At 43.2% G+C, this 25548-nt stretch overlaps 1 protein-coding gene across 4 annotated transcripts in view; it reads right to left on the bottom strand.

Moving 5' to 3' along the window:
* fbxo11b (F-box protein 11b) overlaps positions 1-25548 on the bottom strand; it is a 153061-nt gene that overhangs the window by 123733 nt on the left and 3780 nt on the right. Inside the window, exon 1 of one of the 4 annotated variants that reach the window (XM_085980365.1) lies at positions 24435-24973. The exons of 1 other annotated variant lie outside the window; for it this stretch is intronic. In XM_085980365.1, the coding sequence (XP_085836491.1) occupies positions 24435-24516 (82 nt within the window). In that variant the 5' untranslated portion in view covers positions 24517-24973. Of the gene's footprint in view, positions 1-23716; positions 23737-24434; positions 24974-25548 lie in introns of those variants that run through there. 2 more of the 4 variants (XM_085980366.1, XM_085980367.1) reach the window with 2 other exon arrangements.

The raw sequence follows: 25548 nt of genomic DNA, 5'->3' as shown, positions 1-25548 counted from the left end.
TCTTGTTGTGCAGGATCCTTTAGGGAAGTGACCATAACATTATAGAATTCTTCATTAAGATGGAAAGTGAAGAAGTCCAATCCGAAACTAGGGTCCTAAATCTAAACGGAAACTACGAAGGCATGAGGAGTGAGTTGGCTATGATAGATTGGGGAGCTTCATTAAAAGGCATGACGGTGGATAGGCAATGGCTAACATTTAAGGAACAAATGCATGAATTGCAACAGTTATACATTCCTTTCTGGCGCAAAAACACGAAAGGAAAAGCAGCCCAATCATGACCAACAAAATAAATTAAGGGTAGTATTAGATCCAAAGAGGAGTCACAAAGTTGCCAGAAAAAGTAGCAAGCCTGAGGATTGGGAACAGTTTAGAGTTCAGCAAAAAAGGACCAAGAGATTGATTAAGAGGGGGAAAAGAGAGTATGAGAGTAAACTTGCAAGGAACATAAAAGCGTATTGTAAAAGCTTCTACAAATATGTAAAAAGAAAAAGATTAGTGAAGACAAATGTAGGTCCCTTACAGTCAGAAACGGGACAATTTATAATGGGGAACAAGGAAATGGCAGAGCAATTAAACAAATACTTTGGTTCTGTCTTCACGGAAGAGGACACAAATAACGTCACAGAAATGCTAGGGTACCAAGGGTCTAGTGAGAAGGAGGAATTAAAGGAAATTAGTATTAGTAAAAAAAAGTGCTGGAGAAATTAATGGGACTGAAAGCCGATAAATCCCCAGGGCCTGATAATCTGCATCCCAGAGTACTAAAAGAGGTAGCTTGGAAATAGCCATTGGTTGTCATCTTCCAAAATTCTATAGATTATGGAACAGTTCCTGCAGATTGGAGGGTGGCAAATGTAACCCCACTATTTAAAAAAGGGAGAGAAAGCAGGGAACTACAGACCGGTTAGCCTATCAGTAGTAGGCAAAATGCTAGAGTCTATTATAAAGGATGTGATAACAGGACACTTGGAAAATATCAACAGGATTAGACAAAGTCAACATAGATTTATGAAAGGGAAATCGTGTTTGACAAACCTACCGGAGTTTTTGGAGGATGTAACTGGTAGAATAGATGAGGGAGAGCCAGTGGATGTGGTGTATTTGGATTTTCAGAAGACCTTTGATAAAGTCCCACATAAGAGGTTAGTGTGCAAAAGTAAAGCACATGGGATTGGGGGTAATATACTGGCATGGATTGAAAATTGGTTAACAGACAGGAAACAGAGAGTAGGAATAAATGGGTATTTTTCAGGTGGCAGGCGGTGACTAGTGGGGTACCGCAGGGGTCAGTGCTTGGGCCCCAGCTATTCACAATATACATCAATGATTTGGATGAGGGAACCAAATGTAATATTTCCAAGTTTGCTGACGACATTAAACTAGGTGGGATTGTGAGTTGTGAGGGGGGTGCAAAGAGGCTTCAAGGCAATTTAGACAAGTTGAGTGAGTGGGCAAATACATGGCAAATGCAGTATAACGTGGATAAATGTGAAGTTATCCACTTCGGTAGGAAAACAGAAAGGCAGAGTATTATTTAAATGGTGAAAGATTGGGAAATATTGATGTACAAAGGGACTTGGGTGTCCTTGTACACCAGTCACTGAAAGCAAACATGCAGGTGCAGCAAGCAGTTAGGCCACCGAGATAGAGTTCAGCCAGCTCAGCCTGCAGGAGATCATCAGCGTGGGCGGCTTTGGCAAGGTGTACCGCGGCACCTGGCCCGCCACGATCACGGCAAGGAGGCGGGCGCCACAGCCGAGAGCACCCGCCGCGAGGCCCGGCTCTTCGCCATGCTGCGGCACCGCAACATCATCGCGCTGCGCGGCGTCTGCCTGCAGGAGCCCAACCTCTACCTGGTGATGGAGTACGCGCACGGCAGGCCGCTCAACCGGGCGCTGGCCGGCCGCCACATCCCGCCCCACACCCTCGTCAACTAGGCCGTGCAGATCGCCCGCGGCATGCGCTCCTGCACGCCGAGGCCATCGTGCCGATTATCTACCGCGACCTCAAGTCCAGCAACAGTGAGTAGCCCGAGGGACAGGTGGGTGGGTGGGGGGGGTCCCCCCACATACTTACTGTGTCAGGGAGAATCCTACCTGTATAGACAGTGTCAGGGAGAGTCCTACCTGTACATAGTGTCGGGGAGAGCCCAACTGTACATACAGTGTCGGGGAGAGCCCTACCTGTACATAGTGTCAGGGAGAGTACAGTTTTGGTCTCCTTATTTAAGGAAGGATATACTTGCACTGGAGGCAGTTCAGAGACGATTCACTAGGTTAATTCCAGAGATGAGGGGGTTGACTTATGAGGAAAGGTTGAGCAGGCTGGGCCTGCACTCATTGGAATTTAGAAGAATGAGGTGAGATCTTATTGAAACAAACAAAATACCGAGAGCGCTCGACAAGGTATATGCAGAGAGGATGTTTCCCCTCGTGCGGAAATCTAGAACTCGGGGGGGGGGGGGGGGGGGGGGGGGCCCCACACAGTTTCAGAATAAAGGGTCACCCTTTTAGAACCGAGATGAGGAGGAATTTCTTTGAGGGTCGTAAATCTGTGGAATTCTCCGCCCCAGAGAGCTGTGGAGGCTGGGTCATTAAATACATTTAAGGCAGAGATAGACAGATTTTTGCAAGATAAGGGAGAGCAGGGTTATGGGGAGCGGGCGGGGAAGTGGCTTTGACCCCAAGATCAGCCATGATCTTATTGAATGGTGGAGCAGGCTCGAGGGGCCAAGTGGCCTATTCCTGCTCCTATTTCTTATGGTCTTATGGAAGGCAAATGGTATGTTGGCCTTCATTGCAAGAGGATTCGAGAACAGGAGCAAGGATGTCTTACTACAGTTATACAGGGCCTTGGTGAGACCACACCTGGAGTACTGTGTGCAGTTTTGGTCTCCTTACCCAAGGATATACTTGCCATAGAGGGAGTGCAGCGAAGGTTCACCAGACTGATTCCTGGGATGGCAGGACTGTCGTATGAGGAGAGATTGGGTCGACTAGGCCTGTATTCACTAGAGTTTAGAAGAATGAGAGGGGATCTCATTGAAACATATAAAATTCTGACAGGGCTAGACAGACTGGATGCAGGGAGGATGTTTCCCCTGGCTTTGGGGGGGGGGGGGGGTGTCTAGAACGAGGGGTCACAGTCTCAGGATAAGGAGGTAGGACATTTAGGACTGAGATGAGGAGAAATTTCTTCTGTGGAACTCTCTACCACAGAAGGCTGTGGAGGCCAAGTCACTGAATATATTTAAAGAGGATAGATAGATTTCTAGACACAAAAGGCATCAAGGGGTATGGGGAGAGAGCGAGAATGTGGTATTGAGGTAGAGGATCAGCCATGATCATATTGAATGGTGGAGCAGGCTCGAAGGGCTGAATGGCCTACTCCTGCTCCTATTTTTCTATGTTCTGTGATCACATCCTTTTGTATGGCCAGCCAGGAGTTTGATAATCATGATGATGGATTTCCATATGTAAGTCTCCAAATCAAGTGGTTGAGGAATCAACACCTACCTGCAGTGTTTCAGTTTGCCCAACGTATAGTGTGTACCCTCTCCTCATATGGTACACCTCCCTTACCCAAGTCCAGAGAGCTTAGGTGCAGGATAGCAGAGCAAAGGCTTGGGAACATTTCTGGAGCGTACAAGTTAGCCATTTGCTTGTCCAGCAACTATACCGCGATCATTACGCCACTGGCTTTCAGGATCATCTCTAGCCAAATGGTAAGAATCCCAGCCCCCAGTGACAAGTCTACCCTTCCAGGTTCCATCAATAAGACAGGCTAGCTGGTCAATCATCAACAGTGCCATGGAGTACATAGGAATTGCAAGATGAAAAAAGACCAAGGTCCATCCAGTTTGCCTTCTCCTATCCTGGTAGTTACATGATACAACGATAAGGGAGTTGTTGACTAATCATAGCAATCAATCTCGTAGTCTACAACAGACACAGAAATGGCACAAGGAAAATCCCTGTGGTAGAGCGCTCTGGGAACCATAGGTCCAAAGTCACCTTTCCCCGCCCCCACGCTACACTTACAACATGTCATGTTTCAAATTACTCATATACTATATCCCAAAATGTTCTGCTCTGAAAGAAATCTATCTAATTTGCATTTGAATTAATACTAACTTCTTCCACCGGCTCCCGAGGGAGTCTGCTTCATGGATTGCCTGTTCAGAATCAGTTTATGACAGTTGATTTGCTTCCAAGCTTCCATTGTCAGCCATGTTTTCTCAAACACTTCAACTCCAAAGAGGCACCATTTAGCTCCCCTTTTCACACTCCCCCTCCCAAAGGAGGATAGTCACTAGTTGATTAGACAATTGACAAGCACAGGTTTGAGCCCTTGCTAGATGGCCAGCAGGTACCAGAAGCTCCTCATAGGCAGCATGGTGAACAGTACAACTCACTGTACAATGAGAGAGTCATTGCTGTCATCCTTCAGACCACAGCATGGACACATATCCTTCTAAACAGTGGTTCCACCAGTTGGAGATGAAGAGCTTCTGAAACAGCTGCTTACCTTTCTGCAACCCAATGATGGTAGGCACCATGCCTGGCTATTTGATTATGTAATGTGTTCCAGCACCAGTCGTCCCCAGTCTTAGTTTCTTTCACACCATGTGTTATTCTAGATACAGTAACAAACTGCGAGGGAGTTTGGCAAGAGGAAGAGAGGTTGTAATCCTTTGATATATTTAACATATTGATGTAAAATAGCAAGTAGAAAGCACAATTAGAAAAAAATGCAAGTGTATTGCCTCTAACTGGACAGTACCATCAAAAGGTAATCAGTGATGGGAAAGAAAGCAGTTCGGACAAAATCTCACTTGCTAACACAAATGCACATGGACTTTTAGGCCACCACTCAGGATATCTTTCTTCCCCCACTGACTCAGTTGGCCACAAATTTACTGTTAGGGAAATCATTCAACATGGTATTCATTTTCAGAAAGGGTGACAAGACAGACCAATGCAGCTACAGACCTATCAGTCTTGCATCTGTACCAGGTTAAATAATGTAAAGTTATCAAGAGTGGACTTCAGGATTATTATCTGTATATTATACTGGTTAATATCATTTAGCATCGATTCGGGGAGCGGGGGGGGGTGGAAGATACTGCTCAACTAATTTCTTTACATTTTGATGGGTCATTACAAATGGACAGTGTTAAGTTATGGTCACAGAAACATTGGGGAGCTATTCAAACCCTTGAAACAATGTAAAGATCAGCATAATGAGGCTGATCTTTCAGAGTTTTGGGGAAAGATGGGATAAACCTGGGCTTTTCAGCCTTGGAAAGGAAGCAACCTAAAGGGGACTTCACAAAGGTATACAACATAGCAAAAACAGAACACTAATTCAAACTAAGACACGACAGTAGAGTATGGATACAAGTTTAAAATGGCAGAATGCAAATTCAGGACAGATGCCAGGAAGTTCTTTTTCCACAAAACATGATCAACAAGTAAAATAAACTTGTGGATAAGGAAGCGGAGGCAAAAATCTTGGAAGTCACTAAGCATTTGTATTATGTGTTTGGGGAACTAAGTTTAATTTGAATGGGTTAAAAGAACATCCCGATCCATAATTTATCTTGTGATCAATAGCATATTCAGGATCTACTAGATATAGCATGCCAGATGGTAAAATAACATTAACGAAAAATACTGCAAGTGCATTTTGATGTTGGGCCCCAATAAGTACCACATATACCACATATTAGGCTTGTAAGTGAAATTGAAGCCCATAGGATAAAAGATTCTATGCACATATACACAGACGATTAATACAATTCAAACTTGGAGACTGACCTTACCTTTATCAAATGGGGGGGAAAAAAATGATGCAGACTTACCAACCATTAAGATTGCTACACACTGCATTACATTACAATGTCAAATCAGGAAAAAAAATGTTAGCTCTGTGCTCATGGCTATAATGCAGAAACAACTTTAATTGGTTAGTTTAAGTCTTCTGTTCATTGATGGTGGTGCGGTTGCTAAGGGAATATTTGTTGTTTAGCGCTAGATTCTCTCTCCAGTGACCAGATGAAAGTGAAGCTGATAGACTTAAAACATTCAGCGTTTTATACTATGTCCACAAGGAATTTAAACAACTCCTTGAAAATCGTATCTCATGTGCTGAACAATGCAGCCCACGGAAAAAAATGCATCATGCCACTAGGTCACCCAGAGGTAATGCATTCTTTCTAACAGATGACAGCTCCAATTGTGCCCATTTTCAACAGGAACCAAGTCAATGTTGTTGCTGGGCTTTAATGCATCAGTACCAATATACTATTTTAAAAAAGGATCACATTTAATGTTCTTCCAATATGCTTCTTGTGTGATGGGCTTAAGCCATCAGTTCAAACTGCTCCAACCACTACAAGCAGTACTTCACTCCAGTATTACATAGCTCTCTCCAGAAAGCCCAAATTTAGAGAGAGAACATTTTCAAATTTATTCCTGGGGATTTTCACAGTTTAAGTGGGTATTGCATGAAAATATCACACCCATTGCCTCTTACAGATAACCAAGCAACAAGAGTTACCTGATGAAAGGGAGGATACTTAAAGTTTCATTAACACTAATTGATCTCCCATATTACTTGAAGAAAAATGCTGGTTTGGAATATTTTAGCCAACAAATTGCATATTATATGCCTTAAAACATAAAAGCATCCAAAGCGCTTTTAAGGAGGAAAACACTGTGCCATGGTAGCCAAGATTGGAGAGATGTCCAAAAATGTTATCAAATAAATCACCGAGTCACGAAAGGTGCTGGACAATTAAGCAACTAACAGGGAGGAGGAAAAGGCTCTACGAACATCCCCATCCTCAACAATGGTGAAGCCCAGCACGCGAGTGCAAAAGACAAGGCTGAAGCATTCGCAATCACCTTCAGCCATAAGTGCTGAGTGGAGGCTTCTTCTCGGTCTCCTCCCAAGGTCCTCACCATTGCAAATGCCAAACTTCAGCCAATGCGATTCACCCCAAGTGATATCATAGAATGATACAGCCATTCAGCCCACCGTGCGCCTGTGCTGGCTCTTGGGCAGAACTATCCAATTAGTCCGACTCCCTGCTCTTTCCCCATAGCCCTGTAAATGTTTTCCCTTCAAGTATTTATCCAATTCCCTTTTGAAAGTTACTACTGAATCTGCATCTAACTTTTAGGTTGTGCATTCTAGATCACAACTCGCTGCGTAATATTTTTTCTTCGTGTTGCCGCTGGTTCTTTTGACAATCACCTTAAATCTGTGTCCTCTGGTTACCGACCCTTCTGCCACTGGAAACAGTTTCTCCTTATTTACTCTATCAAAACCATTAATGGTTTTGAACACCTCAATCAAATCGCCTTTTAACCCTCTCTGCTCTAAGGAGAACAACCACGGCTTCTCCACATAACTGAAGTCCCTCATCCCTGGTACTATTCTCATAAATCTCTCTGCACCCTCTCGAAGGCCTTGACATCCTTCCTAAAGTGTGGTGCCCAGAATTGAACACAATTCTCCAGCTGAAGCCGAACCAGTGTTTTAGAAAGGCTTAGCATAACTTCCTTGTTTTTGTACTCTATGCCTCTATTAATAAAGCCATGGATCCCATAAGCTTTTTTAAAACAGCCTTCTCAACTTGTCCTGCCACCTTCAAAGATTTGTGTACATACACCCCCTGGTCTCTCTGTACCTGTACCCCATTTAAAATTGTACCATTTCGTTTATATTGCCTCTCCAAAATGTATCACTTCACACTTCGTGTTAAATTTAATCCGCCATGTGTCTGCCCATGTCCTCCTAAAGTCATTATTTACTTCATTTCCGAGTTTCGTGTCATCTGAAAATTTTGAAATTATACCCTGTATACCCAAGTCCAGGTCATTAACATGCATCAAATAGAGCAGCGGCCTTAATACCCGAGGAACACAACTGTATACTCCCCGCCAGTCTGAAAAACAACCAGTCAGCACTACTCTTTGTTTTCTGCCCCTTAGCCAATTTTGTATCCACGCTGCCACTATCCCTTTAATCTTGCTAACAAGTCTATTATGTGGTACTTTATCAAACACCTTTCAAAAGTCCATATACACAACATCAACCCTCTTGTTATTTCAAGAAACTGCTGAGTGCACTGGACACAGCAAAGGCTACAGGTCCCAAACACATCCCAGCAATAATGCTGAAGATCTGTGCTACAGAACTAGTCGCGCCTCTAGCCAAGCTCTTTCAGTACAGCTACGACACTGGCATCTACCCGACAAAGTGGAAAATTGCCCAGTTATATCCAGTCCACTAAAAGCAGGACAAATCCAACCCAGCCAATTACCATCCTATTAGCCTATTCTCAATCATCCGCAAGGTGATGGAAGGAGTCGTCAACGGTGCCATCAAACAGCACTTGCTCACCAAGAACCTGCTCATTGATGCTCAGTTTGGGTTCCGCCACGATAACTCAGCTCCCGACCTCATTACAGCCTTGGTCCAAACATGGATTCAAGAGTTGAATTCCAGAGGTGATGCGAAAGCGACCACCCTTTACATCAAAGCAGCATTTGACAGATTGTGGCACCAAGGAGCCCTAGTGAAATTGAAGTCAATGGTGATCAAGGGGGGTAAACTCTCCAGTGGCTAGAGTCATACCTACACAAAGGAAGATGGAAACATATGCTCCGCCATTCAATATCATGGCTGATCCTCTATCTCAATACCATATTCCCACGCTCTCCCCATACCCCTTGATGCCTTGTGTCTAGAAATCTATATCTATCTCCTTCTTAAATATATTCAGTGACTTGGCTCCACAGCCTTCTGTGGTAGAGAATTCAGGTTCACCACCCTCTGAGTGAAGAAATTTCTCCTTATCTCAGTCCTAAATGTCCTACTCTGTATTCCGAGACTGTGATCCCTTGTTCTAGAACCCCAGCCAGGGGAAACATCCTCCCTGCATCCAGTCTGTCTAGCCCTGTCAGAATGGTTGTGGTTGTTGGAGGCCAATCATCTCAGCCCCAGGACATCGCTGCAGGAATTCTTCAGGGCCGTGTCCGAGGCCCAACTATCTTCAGCTTCATTAATGACCTTCCCACCATTATAAGGTCAGAAGTAGGGCTGTTCGCTGATGATTGCAGAGTGTTCAGCTGCATTCGCAATTCCTCAGATAATGAAGCAGCTCATGCCAGCATGCAGCAAGACCTGGAGAACATTCAAAGTGGACTGATAAGTGGCAAGTAACATTCACGCCACACAAGTGCCAGGCAATGACCATCTCCAACAAGAGAGTCTACCCACCTCACCTCGACATTAAATGGTATTACCATTGCTGATCCCCCACCGTTAACTTCCTGGGGGTCGCCACTGACCAGAAACTCAACAGGGTCCGCCACATAAATGCTGTGGCTACTAGAGCAGGTCAGAGGCTGGGTATCCTCTGGCGAGTGGATCACGTCCTGACTCCCCAAAGCCTCTCCACCACCTACAAGACACATGTCAGGATTGTGATGGAATGCTCTCCACTTGCCTGGAGGGGTGCAGCTGCAATAACACTCAAGAAGCTCGACACCTTCCAGGACAATGCAGTCTGCTTGATCGACAACCCATCCACCACTTTAAAACATCCAGTCCCTTCACCGCTGGCGCACCATAGCTGCAGTGTATACTATCCACAGGATGCACTTCAACAACTTGCCAAGGCTTCTCCGATACCACCGACCTTCATCACCTAGAAGGACATGGGCAACAGGTGCATGGGAATTACCAAGTCACACACCATCCCGACTTGGACATAAATCCCGGCTTCTTCATCGCTGTTGGGTCAAAATCCTGGAACCTTTTACCTAACAGCACTGTGGGTGTACCTTCACCACATGGACTGCAGCAGTTCAAGGCGGCGGCTCACCACCGTCTTCTCAAGAACTAGGGATGGGCAATAAATGCTGGCCTTCCCAGCGCCACCTGCATCCCAAGAATTAATTTTTAGTAATGAATTTTAAGGTGGCTCTTACATGCGGAGAAAAGGAAACAGGCAGGGGAGTTTGAGACGAGGAAGTTCCAGAGAGTAGGGCTGGCCGCTCATGGCTCCGTCACCACTTGCAAGCAAAGTAAGGGGCAAGTCAGCAGACCAAAGGGGGTGGGAGGGAAGCACAGTTGGAGAGGTCTGATCAGACAAGTCCATGCAGGGATTTGAAAATGAGAACATCAATTTTAAATGCGATGTACGGGGGGGAAGAAAGAGAGCAGGTTAACAAGGATGGGGGTGATGAGCGTACTGGAATGCCAGATAGGAGGTGTGTATCTGAGTTGGGGTTTATGGTGAATGGAGGATGGGAGACCAGAAAGTAATACACTCCAAAAATCAAGTCTAGAGCTGATAAAAGTGTGGAATTGAAGGATTACAAAGCATGTTAGAATCAACATATATTTTAGAGAAAAAAAGGATAGCAGCTTATTAAAACTGACAGTTGTTTCAATTTAACAGTATAAATAAGACCTTGTTCACTCATTTATCACTTGTAACTTTGTGGCATCACCATGCTGCTCCCTAACTGATGCAGCCTTGCCAGCCAACAGCCAATATTTTAAAAGTGTGTATGATTTAAGGCATTGAAGACCGATTAACTGTTTCTAAGGAACTACTATGGTGTAATAAAAGATTATTTTTTTTTTAATAAAAGGCTTTAAAATATGTGAGCATAGGGTAAAGCTTTAATTTGGCTTTCAGTTTACCCAATAACTTTTTGGGGGATAAGGAAGACAAAAAAAAACAATGCTGACTGTGTATCTTCAAATCTAGAAATAAATTAATCAGAGCTGCAATCTTTCATTACTGCCCAAAATAAACTCAGTTCAGATTGGCTGTATATAAACATACTTTTGACACTGAGCAGTAGAATCAAGACTCCAGTGTAGTTGAAAAGAATAACACTTATTGTCCTATAAAATATGTTTAGAATGTCCATTAAAATCAAAATATTGAACCAGCAAGTCACTCCCAAATGGCCCAGTGGAGAAGGCATCACCAGTGGGCTACTGAGCCACACAGACCAGGAGATTCCAGGTTTGATTCCGGTTCTATTTTGAGTTCACTGATCTTAGCTGGGCAGCAGTTGAAGAGCTACAACTGGCCTTCGTGCCCCTGAGCTAAGGAGGAGGGGGGGGGGGGGAAATCAGCAGGACTCCCCTATTCCTGATCCTGCATATGTATGGATGTAAGGGCTCATGGTCTAGCCTCACACCCACATTAAGAATAACCACTTGAGCTGAAGTACCATGAGGTCTGCAAGTGTCCACTGTACCCCATCCCAGAATAAGTCAACATTTTCAGAGAAAATAGAATAAACTGGGCACAGGAGGGGAAGCATCAAGGACAACTTGCATTCGTATAGCATCTTTAACGTAGTAAAACGTCCCAAAGTGCTTCACAGAAGCGTTATCAAACTAAATTTGACACTGAGCCACATAAGGGGATATTAGGGCAGATGACAAAGCTTGGTCAAAGAGGTAGGTTTTAAAGGGCATCTTAAAGGAGGAAAGAAAGGTAGAGAGGTTTAGGGAGGGAATTCCAGAGCTTAGGGCCTCAGCCGCTGAAGGCACGGCCGCCAATGGTGGAGCGATTACAATCGGGGTTGCGCAAGAGGCCAGAATGGGAGGGGCGCAGATATCAGAGGGTTGTAGGGCTGGAGGAGGAGCAAGGCCACGGAGGGATTTGAAAACTAAGGATAGTATTAGATCCAAAGAGGAAGTCATATAGAGTTGCCAGAAAAAGTAGCAAGCCTCAGGATTGGGAGCAGATTAGAGTTCAGAAGGACCAAGAGATTGATTAAGAGGGGAAGAGAGTATGAGAGTAAACTTGCAAGAAACATAAAAGCAGATTGTAAAAGCTTCTACAAATATGTAAAAAGAAAAAGATTAGTGAAGACAAATGTAGGGCCCTTACAGTCAGAAACGGGACAATTTATAATGGGGAACAAGGAAATGGCAGAGCAATTAAACAAATACTTTGGTTCTGTCTTCACAGAAGAGGACACAAATAACATCCCAGAAATGCTAGGGAACCAAGGGTCTAGTGAGAAGGAGGAATTAAAGGAAAATAGTATTAATTAAAAAAAAGTGCTGGAGAAATTAATGGGACTGAAAGCAGATAAATCCCCAGGGCCTGATAATTTGCATCCCAGAGCACTAAAAGAGGGAGCCATGGAAATAGTGGATGCATTGGTTGTCATCTTCCAAAATTCTATAGATTATGGAACAGTTCCTGCAGATTGGAGGGCGGCAAATGTAACCCCACTATTTAAAAAAAGGGGGAGTGAAAACAGGGAACTACAGACCAGTTAGCCTAACATTAGTAGTAGGGAAAATGCTAGCGTCTATTATGAAGGATGTGCTAACAGGACACTTAGAAAATATCAACGGGATTAGACAAAGTCAACATGGATTTATGAAAGGGAAATCATGTTTGACAAATCTACTGGAGTTTTTTTGAAGATGTAACTGGTAGAATAGATAAGGGAGAACCAGTGGATGTGGTGTATTTGGATTTTCAGAAGATCTTTGAAAAAGTATCACATAAGAGGCTAATGTGCAAAATTAAAGCACATGGGATTGGGGGTAATATACTGGCATGGATTGAAAATTGGTTAGAGAGTATGAATAAATGGGTCTTTTTCGGGGTGGCAGGCGGTGACTAGTGGGGTACCGCAGGGATCAGTGCTTGGGCCCCAGCTATTCACAATATATATCAATGATGATTTGGATGAGGGAACCAAATGTAATATTTCCAAGTTTGCTGATGACACGAAACTAGGTGGGGTTGTGAGGAGGATGCAAAGAGGCTTCAAGGCGATTTAGACAAGTTGAGTGAGTGGGCAAATACATGGCAGATGCAGTATAATGTGGATAAATGTGAAGTTATCCACTTCGGTAGGAAAAACAGAAAGGCAGAGTATTATTTAAATGGTGATAGATTGGGAAATGTTGATGTACAGAGGGATCTGGGTGTCCTTGTACACCAGTCACTGAAAGCAAACATGCAGGTGCAGCAAGCAGTTAGGAAGGCAAACAGTATGTTGGCCTTCATTTCAAGAGGATTTGAGTACAGGAGCAAGGATGTCTTACTACAGTTATACGGGGCCTTGGTGAGACCACACCTGGAGTACTGTGTGCAGTTTTGGTCTCCTTACCCAAGAAAGGATATACTTGCCATAGAGGGAGTGCAGCGAAGGTTCACCAGACTGATTCCTGGGATGGCAGGACTGTCGTATGAGGAGAGATTGGGTCAACTAGGCCTGTATTCACTAGAGTTTAGAAGAATAAAAGGGGATCTCATTGAAACGTATAAAATTCTGACAGGGGTAGACAGACTGGATGCAGGGAGGATGTTTCCCCTGGTTGAGGGGTCTAGAACGAGGGGTCACAGTCTCAGGATACGGGGTAGGACATTTAGGACTGAGGTGAGGAGAAATTTCTTCACTCAGAGGGTGGTGAACCTGTGGAATTCTCTACCACAGAAGGCTGTGGAGGCCAAGTCACTTAATATATTTAAAAAGGAGATAGATTTCTAGACACAAAAGGCAGCAAGGGGTATGGGGAGAGAGCGGGAATATGGTATTGAGGTAGAGGATCAGCCATGGTCATATTGAATGGCAGAGCAGGTTCAAAAGGCTGAATAACCTACTCCTGCTCCTATTTTTCTATGTTTCTATGAGAATTTTAAAACTGAGGCGTTGCTTAACCAGGAGTCAATGTAGATCAGCGAGCACAGGGTGATGGGTGAACTGGACTTGGTGCGAGTTAGGACACAGACAGCAGAATTTTGGATGAGCTCAATTTTATGGGAGGGTGGAAGATGGGAAGGCTGCCAAGAGAGCATTGGAAGAGTCAGGTCTAGAGGTAACAAAGGCATGGCTCAGGGTTTCAGCAGCAGATGAGCTGAAGCAGGTCCGGAGTCGGGTGATGTTAGAGGTGGAAGCTAGCGGTCTTAGTGTTGTTATCCTTTGACATGCACAGCAAGGAAAAACCACTCACGAAAACTAGTGAAGCACTACCAAAGCTCTGGGGAAAGGACACAAACAAGTGAGCACTTGGACACTTCTTTTCTGCCAGACAGGCAAGATAGGTCCCCATATTATCAAACACATTACAGTAGTTACTAAAACTGACACAGTAAGATAGAATGGAGTAAAAGCTAACATTTTGGTAATATCTGACCCATACTTCATTCCCATTAAAAGGCCTCGAGTTTAACACCACCTCCCTTATGAAGGTCACTGACTTTATTGGATTACACTTCATGTTATGCAATGGAAGAATTTCTTCTGGGATGACAGGGGAAAAAGGAGGCGCACATTACATGAACAGCAACTTCCTTGTTATTAAATTCTCCCCCCAAAACTTCATTACCACTGGAAAAGCATTTCAACAGAAGTATGAACAAGTCGAAGCTTCAATTGTTGAAGTGACATGCCCACGTTTTTAGCACCGTTTTTCCCATGCCATAAATGGGACATCAGCAGCAGGAGGCAGAAAACAAAGCATCTCAGTAACAGCCACTTTTTAAAAGTGGCTCTGCACAAGAGGTACGGTCAAGCTCCGTTCACAGAGCAACTGTTTATTCAGGTCTTGAAATGTTAAATCTCTGATCTACTATGCAAAGGGAAGCATGTTAATGCAAGTTGTTTCTATTACACCATATTTCATCCTGCAGGAGCACAAGACTGACCAGCTATCTAAGGAGTTGTGACCCCTTTTCTAGTGAAAAGAATGGAGACACAGGAAAAAACTACCACCAACAATTAGACCTGCATACAGGAATTAATTTTTGCATATCTATATAATAAAGCATGGCACATTTAATGTGCCCACAGCAGAAAATTAGAATCAAGTATCACAATTTACTGATTGGCTTGAAAAAAGACCATACTGATTTCTTGAAATATAGATCAGAAGAGTCCACAGAAAAACAATCTGTTCAGAACACTGAAATTTGAACCCATCACATAGCGCATCTCTGACTACTCATTTAATGTGTCGATGTAATTTCCTGCTCCTATCTACACAGTTTACTGTGCCTTCTAACTTAGTGTCATCTGCAAACTTCAGCCTAGTCATTAATAAATATGAAAAGCTGAGGCCCCTCCGGACACTACTTGTCACATCCTGCCAAGCAGAGTACATTCCCTTTATCCCTACTCTCTCTCCCACTCAATTACCAACCCATGTAACAAGGTTACCTCCAATTCACTGCACTTTCACTTTTGTTAATAATCTCATGTGTGGAACCATAACAAGTTCCTTCTGGAAGTCCATCAAGACAAAATCCACAGACAATAGCCATCATGTTAGTGACTTCAAAAAATTCAACTCAATTAGTCAGAGTAACACTCTGATCAGCTCCTACTGGTCCAAGTGCTGGTCAGTCTGTCTATGATCATCAGTAACTTTCCACAACTGATGTCAAACTGACGTGTCTGTAATTACCTGGTTTCTCTCGCTCCCTTCTTAAATAATTGAGTGGCATTTGCAATTTTCCAATCCAAAGGCTCAATTCCTGAACCTAGAGAGCTTTGGAAAATTATGACCAATGCAACTGCAATTTCTTCACCTATTTCTTTTAATACTCTGGAGTGGAAACTGTCAGGTCCTGGAGATCCTATTATTTTCTCCATTACCATTTTAAAAAAACATTAAATCCACTAGTTCCTCGCCTCGATTTATTTTTAGGTTCCCTTGAATTGCTGCTGTTTTGTCCTTTCTCCACTGTGATAACGGATAAGAAATGTTCATTTAACAAGTCTGCCATTTCTTCATTACCCATGATAGCCTCGCCTGCATCTGTATTTTAATGGGCCCACAATCCCCTTTACCACTCTCATTCCCTTAATACATTTATAAATGCTGTTAGCTTTGATATCCCTTGCAAGTTTTTTTCCATACTCCCTTTCTGTACCTCTTATTACTTCCTTTGTATCCCTTTGTTGCTTTTTATAGCTCTTCCCGTCAGCAGGAGTCCCACTTTCTCTTGTATTTGTGCAAGCCTTTTCTTTTAACTTGATACTGTCTCTTACCTCATTTGTTGACCACAGTTGCTTAACTACACAAGTAGTGCCTTTGCCTTTTAGGGGTATGTACTGGTTTTGTATCATATCAAATCATTTTTTGAATATTTCCCACTGTTTGCCTGTAGGTTTGCCCATTAACAATTCAGCCCAGTTTACTGTGGTCAATTCATTTCTCATCCCTTTAAAGTTTGCCTTAAACTTAGAAGTTTGGTTTGTAACTCTCCCTTGTCCCTCTCAATCCCAAGATCAAATTCAATCATATGGTCACTATTTGAAAGATGTTCCCTTACCGTCAGATTGTTAACTAATTCTGGTCTGTTACACTGATCAATAAATCCAGTACGGCTTGTTCCCTTGTCGGTTCTAAAACATTTTTCTAGAAAACTCTTTCAAATTCATCGCCTTTACTGCTTGAGCTGTCTGCTTCTCCCAGTCTGAAAATTAAAATCTCCCATTATAACCACGTTGTTTATGCTCCGTTTCCCTGATATCTGTATTTTTACATGCCTCCACGCCTGCCCCCGCCCACCCAGTAAATCACTACAATCTGGAACATCGATCTGTAAAAGAACTCCTGCCAGAGTATTTCATCCTTTGCTGTTCCATAACTCTACCCATAGTGTTTCCATTGCCTGATCACCCTTACTGAAACAATGGATCCTATTCAGCCCACACTAGTATCATGTATATTGCTATGCAACATTTGGCAAGATATCACTATCACACTTCTGGAAAAATATCAAACTTAAGAGTGGCTGATAAGTTTACAGAATATACCAAGCATGAAAACCTTGCAGGGTCATGTTTCATTCATCCAATCATCTATTGTTACGAAAAAGCTTACAGGAAAAACTATCCTCGTTTCAGAATTCTACAGAATTCTCATTTGCACAAGTACCATAAGCGCTTTCACAAGATAACTGAAACCAAGTTACTGTTACTGCACTGACTTCCCACAATATTCACACTCTCCACATCTACACTTCCCAATGAACACAATTTGATTAATCCAGTAACGCAACACAGTAGTTAAGAATCTCACTTCACATGACGTGACCGTGTTCAAGTCTTGCATGACATTACACTTGTTAACACATCTGCCAGAACACGTACTGGAATATCCCATCACCTCACAACGATACCAGTTTTCTCAAAGCAAGTTGTCAAATTCCCTCTCACCTACAAGCTTCCGATATAACTAGTTTTTCACTTCTTTTGTAGATCACTAGGTATGGCACTTTGTGAAGGTAGAGTCCTATGGCAGGCTTCAAAAGTTAACATTCTCCCCACTAGCAACCAGTAATAAATCTCTAACAAAGATTAGTTTGTTTCTAATAAATAATTATTCCAATATAACTACAAAGAATCACAGAAACCCACAGAGATCCAATATTAATACAAGTCATTCTCATGTATTTTTCCTTTTTTGCTGATAAAAGCAGTACTGTAATTCTTTTACATATAATGCATTAATTCCAGACATTCTTTGCACCAAACATGCTCGAGTTTAGCACCCATTTTCCAATATAAAATTGTATGCATTATGTACGAAGCATTTCAAGGCCTGCTTCTGTAAATCTTCTTGCTTATAAACTCAAACCTGGGTTTCAAGCCTGTTTTTCCAAAGTTAAATGGCACATACCTCATATGTACAGGAAACTCTCTTAACCGGCACCTAAATATCCTACCAAACTCTCAACCGGCAAAATTCAGGAGTAGGTTCAGGTAAGTTTTACTATATATTAGTGGCCGTGTAACCGGGGTCCCTGGATCTGTGGCCTTGTAACCGGGGTTCCTGCACCTGTGGCCGTGTAAAGGGCTCTCATACCTTGGTAAGTATACATCTCTGTAATCCGGACTTTTTGATCAACCGGCACCACGCCGGTCCCGTCGGTGCCGGATAAAAAAAGTTTCCTGTAACTTGCAGTAACTGACCAAAGCATATTTTGAAAAACATACTTATTATGGCAATGGCAGTCAGCAATTCCACATTGCTACGGTAACCGTTGATTCTATCTTGTTAATTTAACATAAATTGTGTGAAGTGTTCCGACACTGAGGAGTACCAAACAGAATTTTTTAATAGTTTAAATCCTGTCTGCTCAACAGGTACAAATTTAAATCAAATTTTACATTTCAAACTTCATGTGTGTACACCCGATATTGCATTTACACAATACAAGAGGGCCCTGTAACAACTCCATCTCATAGGGCAACGAAGAATCTCAGTGACAGGGTATCTGACTACACTGCCAAGTTGTGACAAATACTGATCTACTGCACTTACACCAAAAAAGGAAAAAAAAAGGAATATATTTTATGTCATGAAAACGCTGCCAGTTTTCAATACTTTCGATGTATTAACCCCAAGACTGAATGTCCAGGGAAATTACTTGTTTCAATGTGTTTTGCACATGTTCAACTCGTGCACAATTATACTGAAATAATGATTAGTCATAGAGGCACAACGTCAGAAGTTTTTTTTATTGCATTAATATAAATCCTACAGAATCAATTTAATTTTTAAAAAAGGCTAATTCTTCTCACCCAGACAACCTCAATTTCCGTGTATATTCTTTCCAATTCTAACTTGAATTTTTTTTTTGAATTAATCCAACCCATCTTTTCAACCCCATTCACCCCAAAAAATACTAGATTCTAAATATTTTACACGTCTTCTTTCTTCTCGTCTTGGGCCTGCACTTCCCATTTTGTAAAGAAGATTTTTTTAATGGATTTTTGTTTACAAAAGGTGGCTTTAAGGCAGTTTTCCAGTCAATTAGCAGCCCAAGTATTGCCATTGAAAGCATTCACTCATTATAGCAGGAAGAGTCTGTGGGTAAGTGCCCAAAGAAGCAATTTACCCACTGTGCTAGAAGACTTAACAGTATACATTCCCAACCTACAGATATTGGTCGACTTGCATAGCTAGGGCCACTAGTTACATTGATATTACAAGAATGCAATATTTTCTATACAATACATCCAATCTGGGTACTGCAATTTCATATATTTATACTTAAAATGTCATTAAAAATTGTGATGTACAAGTGATATAAACTCTCCTTGCCCTCGTTCGGATTTCATTACCCTCCTGTTCTCACTAAACCTCTCCCTCCATATAAACTTTCCTACCCATATACACACACACACACAGTCACCTTGGCATCTCTTGTGGCCTCTCTACGACCATGGTCTCGATCACAGATGAGGAAGTGGCCAAATTTGCTGATGATATAAAGATAGGTGGAAAAGCAAATTGTGTGGAGGATGCAAAGAATCTCCAAAGGGATAATAGATAGGCGAAGTGAGTGGGCAAAAATCTAGCAGATGGAGTTTAATGTGGGAAAATGCAAGGTTATCCACTTTGGTAGGAAAAATAAAAAAGCTCAATTATTTTTTTTAAATGGGGAGATTACAAAATGCTGAGGTAGAGAGAGATCTGGGGGTCCTTGTACATGAATCACAAAAAGTTAGCATGCAGGTACAGCAAGTAATTAGGAGGGCAAATGGAATGTTGGCCTTTATTGCAAAGGGGGCTGGAGTATAAAAGCAGGGAAGTCCTGTTACAACTGTACAGAGCGTTGGTGAGATCACACCTGGAGCATTGCGTACAGTTTTGGTCTCCTTATTTAAGGAAGGATATACTTGCATTGGAGGCAGTTCAGAGAAGATTCACGAGGTTGATTCCGGAAATGAAGGGGTTGTCTTATGAAGAAAGGTTGAGCCTATACTCACTGGAGTTTAGAAGAATGAATGAGAGGGGATCTTATTGAAACATATAAGATTCTGAAGGGGCTTGACAGGGTAGATGCAGAGAGGATGTTTCCCCTCGTGGGGGAATCTAGAACTAGGGGGCATAATTTCAGAATAAGGGGGCAACCTTTTAAATCGGAAATGAGGAGGAATTTCTTCTCAGAGGGTAGTGAATCTTTGGAATTCTCTTCCCCAGAGAGCTGTGGAGGTTGGGTCATTGATTATATTTAAGGTGGAGATAGACAGATTTGTGAAAAGTAAGGGAGTCGAGGGTTATGGGGTGCGGGCAGGGATGTGGCTTTGAGGCCAAGATCAGATCAGATATGATCTTATTGAATGGCGGAGCAGACTCGAGGGGCCAAATGACCTACTTCTGCTCCTATGTCTTATGTTCTTATCCCCTTCCAACCCCACTACCTTTCGCGTCTGTCCCTGGAATTTAAAAAACATTACAGGAAACTGTGTGTTATCCGGAGGCTAAATGTCCGGCAAGCTCGAGCCACCGGCAAAAATCAGGAGCCGTTTTGTTAGGTTTTTTTCTTCTCGTGGCTTTTTTTTCCCCCCAACAGTCAGGCTCTGCAAAGTCTCTGTAGCTAAGCAACAGCTTCAGAGAGACGCTTCCAAGGTACGGGCCAACTGTTTAGAAGCTGTTGCTAAGCAAGTGTTTGTTGTCAGATATGGAGATGAAAAGCTCTGTATGCTTCAACATTAACGCTGGTGTGTCCGGCAGTTTTGAGGGAATGGCAACAGCTCGGTCCCATCGGTGCCGGATAGCACAAAGTTTCCTGTGTTTTTGATCTGCACTTTCAGACTTACAATTGCCAAGTCTTTGGCTCTCCATTTGCAACCTCTGCAGCTGTTGATCTGCTCACCATTCCCTCACCTCCATCTTTGCCCTAGACCCCAGCAAATCTCTGGCACTCTCCCATCCTGATCGCTCTCCCTGGTATGGCCCCAACTTCACTCCCTCAAGCCCAAAGGGCATGGACTTGAGCATATCTGCTGCACAACTGGTTTAGTCATTTAACACCAGACCTGGCTGAACCACATCAAGCACTATTGGGACTCTGCCAAAACCGCCATTATTCCAGGATCACCCTGGAGACCGAAGATAATCCCCAGCATCAATTCTTCACTACCAACCATTTCTTTAAACCCCTCTCCCCACCTCCTCCACACTTACCGCTAACAAGCAGTGAGGAGCTCATGTACTTCTTTGTCACAAAGATCCAAGACCATCCATTCAGCTGTGTCTGCTGCTTCCCCACCCTTCCTTTTTCCCCACCAAGCCAAATCTCCCCCCTGCATTAGCCCTGAACCCTTTTCTCTCTAGTATCTCTCCCATTTACCCTTATGCGCTCTGAGCTCATCTTGTCCATGGGACCCTCCTGCTCCCCTGACCTCATTTCCACTAAACTCTTGATCACCCAACTTCCCTTCCTGGCCCCCATGCTAGCTGACTTTGTAAATGCTTCCCTTTCCTCATTTGGATGAAGAACAAGAAGAAATTGAGAATTATAGTTGAACAGAGGAAGGGACAAGAGCAAAGCTTGGAAAGTGGAAAAAATATTTTATTGAATCTGGGTTCAATCCCAGTTTTGAGCCTTCATTGCAAAGTCGAAGTATTCCTAACCTTGTTACAGATCTAGGACTAAATGAACCAAGCACTGACTCGCTTGTACTGCTCGGTGAAGTTTAGTAATATTTAACCAATGGGATTTTTCCATCTGCAGTGCAAGCAAACTGGTCCTTTATTTATAAATTTCCAAAAATCCATTCGCATTCCAGTATATGTAAAAACCAATACGACTATGTTCAAATTACACAATTTTATCCTTGGGACAGTCTGTCAATCATTATCAGTCATACCAGAACGCCAGCAAAAAGAGCTAAAAACAGAGCAAATTGTAAATATTAAGTATGCTTATGAGAATCACATTTCACTGTGTTCAATGGCAGCAGCACATTCTGGCGTTGATGCATGGCAACAGGCCATTCAAGTGTTGCTTTCCTGCCTGGAGTTGTTTTTTTTTATAATTTACCCCAACGAATTTTCTCCCTTTCTGAAGGCATTGGGTTCTTGCAGAGATACTGTCCCACAGATGATACTTCAACTAAATTGCCATTACATTATTCATACATGAGCCTTCACTTAGTGTCAGTAGGCTACTCATCCACAGAGAGCAAGACAGCCAGGACCAAGCCTGTTATCACACACAATGGTGTCAGCTGTGGCTCAGTGGGTAGCACACTCACCTGAGTCAGAAGGTTGTGGGTTCAAGTCCCACTCCAGGGACTTGAGCACATAAATCTAGGCCGACACTCCAGTGCAGTGCTGAGGGAGTGCTGCATTGTCGGATGTGCCATCTTTCGGATCAGGCATTAAACCGAGGCCCCAACTGCTCTCTCATGTGGACGTAAAAGATCCCATGGCACTATATTGATGAACAGCAGGGAGTTATCCCCGGTGTCCTGGCCAATATTTAAAAAAAATATTTAGCCCTCAATCAACATAACAAACAAAACAGATTATCTGGTCATTATCACACTGGTGTTTGTGGAAGCTTGCTGTGTGCAAATTGGCTGCCACGTTTCCTACATTACAACAGTGACAACACTTGAAAATACTTAATTGGCTGTAAAGGGCTTTGGGACGTCCTGAGGCCATGAAAGGCGCTATATAAATGGAAGTCTTTCTTTTTTCCCCAATGGAAATCAACTAACTCAGCGCAGATATAACTGACTGCCGTGGTTTGTGTACTGCTCACTGGACAAACTTGCTGAACCATATGGGGTGCTCGACATAATAACAACCATTCATCCCTTTTTGCCTTGTGATATCCTAAATATGTTACACATACTCTCTATTACTTGTTATATAAAAAAAATCATTCCTTGTCATTATGTCCTTTACACAATGCATTAATATCAGTCAGTATCTGAGTGCATTAGTTTAGTTTGACAGCACTAGAAAAAAACAGAATCCTCAACAATTTGTATAACTTTTGCCTAACTTGTCATTGGCTTATGTAAAAACAAAAATGATATAGTCTTCAATAATGATAGGATCTTGTCAGAGGATAAAAGTTCAATAAAGTATTACTGTTTATGTTAACTATGTTTGAGAAACACTATTGTTTACAATGAAACAACTTTCCAAAATTTCATGGCAGATGTACATATCAAAAACTAGAGATAGTACTCCAATATTCACCTTTTGAAATATTAAATTATACGACACAAGAATATCTGTACAAGAAATGTTAAATTCTGCAGAATCAATTCAGAAGCTGCAAGTCAAAATATGTAGACAATTTGGGCATTTAAACGTTTTGTACTCAGATGAAGTAACATCAATTGGTATAGTTCATTTTATGCATATATGTTGCAACTTCCAACCTGACACCATTTTGAGATCTGATGAGCAACACCATATGATCAGCCTTTTGTGGCCATTACAGCAGTTGTTCAGTGGACAAATCTGGTTAAGGTGCCTATATTTCTCCCACACTACAACACAAGTGCATACCAAGCATGATATAGACCTGACAAAATATTATCCTAATCATATTAACTAGATAAGCAGAATGCTGTAATCATTTTGGAACATACTTAAAGATGCTTTTTTAAAAATCCAAATTTGATTTTTTTCTGTAAAAACATACATAAATGTATTTATATATGTATATAATATTTATTTATATAAATATATGAATATAAAAAATAGTAACACGCGTATACAATAGCTCGAGGTCAATGACGAAACACCACAAGTCTGTTTTTGGTTTACTAATAGGGCCTTGTCAAAAAGCAAAACTGAGCAACTTTTAAAAAGAAAACTTCAAGCCAATTGTCTTTTTTTTAAAAAACACAATGAAATTAAAGAAATCCACTTCAAATACCAAACGTATACTTTTAGTGACAGTCGAGGCTTGGAGCCAGGTTGATCCCGGAGCCTCGACACGGGGGTACGATCGCTTTCAGCCCAACTACGCAGCAAACATTCAGACACCGGGAGACAATTTAAAGAGAAAGGGAGGGGGGGGGTGGAAATCAGTAAGGATAGTAAGTGAGAGAAGACTGCAGCACCCTTCAATTCAGGGGGCTGTGCAATTGCAGGCACAATTTTTAAGCCCCCCCAAAATAAAATTAAAGTTAATGCACATCTCAAAATAGTAAGCCTTAAAAATATTTCACACTCTCTCCAAAAAACGCTGCTGGAGGTGTTAATCCGACCGGCTCCATTTTATATAAAATTATTACACACTAGAGAGAGAGAGAGATGGGGGGGGGGGGAAAGAGAAGGTGTGTGAAAGACCAAACATGCTCCCACCACAGGATTATGCCAAAGCACAAACAAAGCGCGGCCTAAACGGTAAGGGAGAAGCCTCGGTCTCTCCGGTCGCTCTGCAAGCTGTCGGGTGGTGGGGAGGGTTACAGATGACGGTGGGGTGGCGAAAGGAGGCCCGGCCTAGGGCGGCCCATTTTCTCCATTGGCCCCTGGGGATACGGCCTGTAAATCAGCTACTCTCCCCCCCCCTCTTCCCTTAACAGCACCACACCCCCACCCACCCACCCCATCTCACCCACCCTTCCCCTCCCCGGCTAGGGCTCTCTTACCCGCGGCGTTGTTTCTCTCTTGCACGGGGCGCGGCCTCGATACTCGCCTCGGTCGCCTGTTGGCTGCCCTGACCGAGTTCATCCTGCGGAAGGCGGTTTGGAGGGTTTGTTGCTGCTGGGATGATTATTTTTATATTTTTTTTCCGGCCTCCCCTCCTCCTTCTCCTGTGTGGTACCGGGATGTGGAGAAATATTTATTTTAATGGTTTGTTTGAAGCGCCCGCCGGCACCGGTGCCCCCTCGCGCTCTCTCTCTCTCTCTCTCGCTCCCTCTCCCGGTGCCAATAACAATCCGCGTCCCTCTGCCTCTGCGAGCCGGAGCCCAACGGTGAATCCCCCCCTGCAGCCGCTCTCCTTTGATGCTATCAGTCGCCGCTCCTGTCCTTTCCTTGCCTTCCCCGCCGGCCCTCGGCTCCTCTGCCTTCTCCAACGCGGCGACCGCCGCCGGATTTCACACAGACCCCGTACAGCCGCCCTCACGTCCACCCGCTGCCATTCTCCGTCTCTCCTTTCCCCGCCTCCCTCCCTGGGCCCAGTCAGTCGCCGAGCGAGGGCGCGGGAACGAGGCTCCGGCACCATCACGAACCCGCCCGCCCCCCTGCAACCAATCACAGCCCGCCATACACAACCTCCCCTCCCCAGCGCCCAATGGAAACGAGTCTTTCATCCGGCGGCTCGCAGGACGCAGGTTTTTTTTTCGCGGACGGGAGGGGGCGGTGTTGAGAGTGACGCGGCGGGGCTGTGGATCCAAGTGTTGCTCATCCTCTGATCCAGCAGGCACTCTGCACTACATTACTGTGTGGTTATTGATTAGTGACAGTGCCTTTACTTGTGAGTTACTTGACCAACACATTTTTTAAATTAATGCAAATTGCTTTATCATTTTTTTTTTGCTCATGTTAAAATGTTTCTCATCCTGGGACCCTTTTGAGGTAGGCTTACTGTGAAAGAATTGGAGATGCACATTTCGCTTTTAGAACTATACATTCCACTAAACCTGAACGTATAACAACTCCATCATCATCTTTATACATCACTTCAAAGTGTATACAGATTTGTAAATATAAGCTGAAGTTTATTTATCGTAAGTTGACAATGTTGCACATGTGGATACA

This window comes from Somniosus microcephalus, chromosome 3, assembly GCF_052327205.1.
Source record: "Somniosus microcephalus isolate GS21.2 chromosome 3, FLI_Smic_1.0, whole genome shotgun sequence".
NCBI classification, from domain to species: Eukaryota; Metazoa; Chordata; class Chondrichthyes; order Squaliformes; family Somniosidae; genus Somniosus; species Somniosus microcephalus.
The sequence above is the reverse complement of the archived record's forward strand: the minus strand, read 5'-3'. Positions and strand labels throughout refer to the sequence as shown.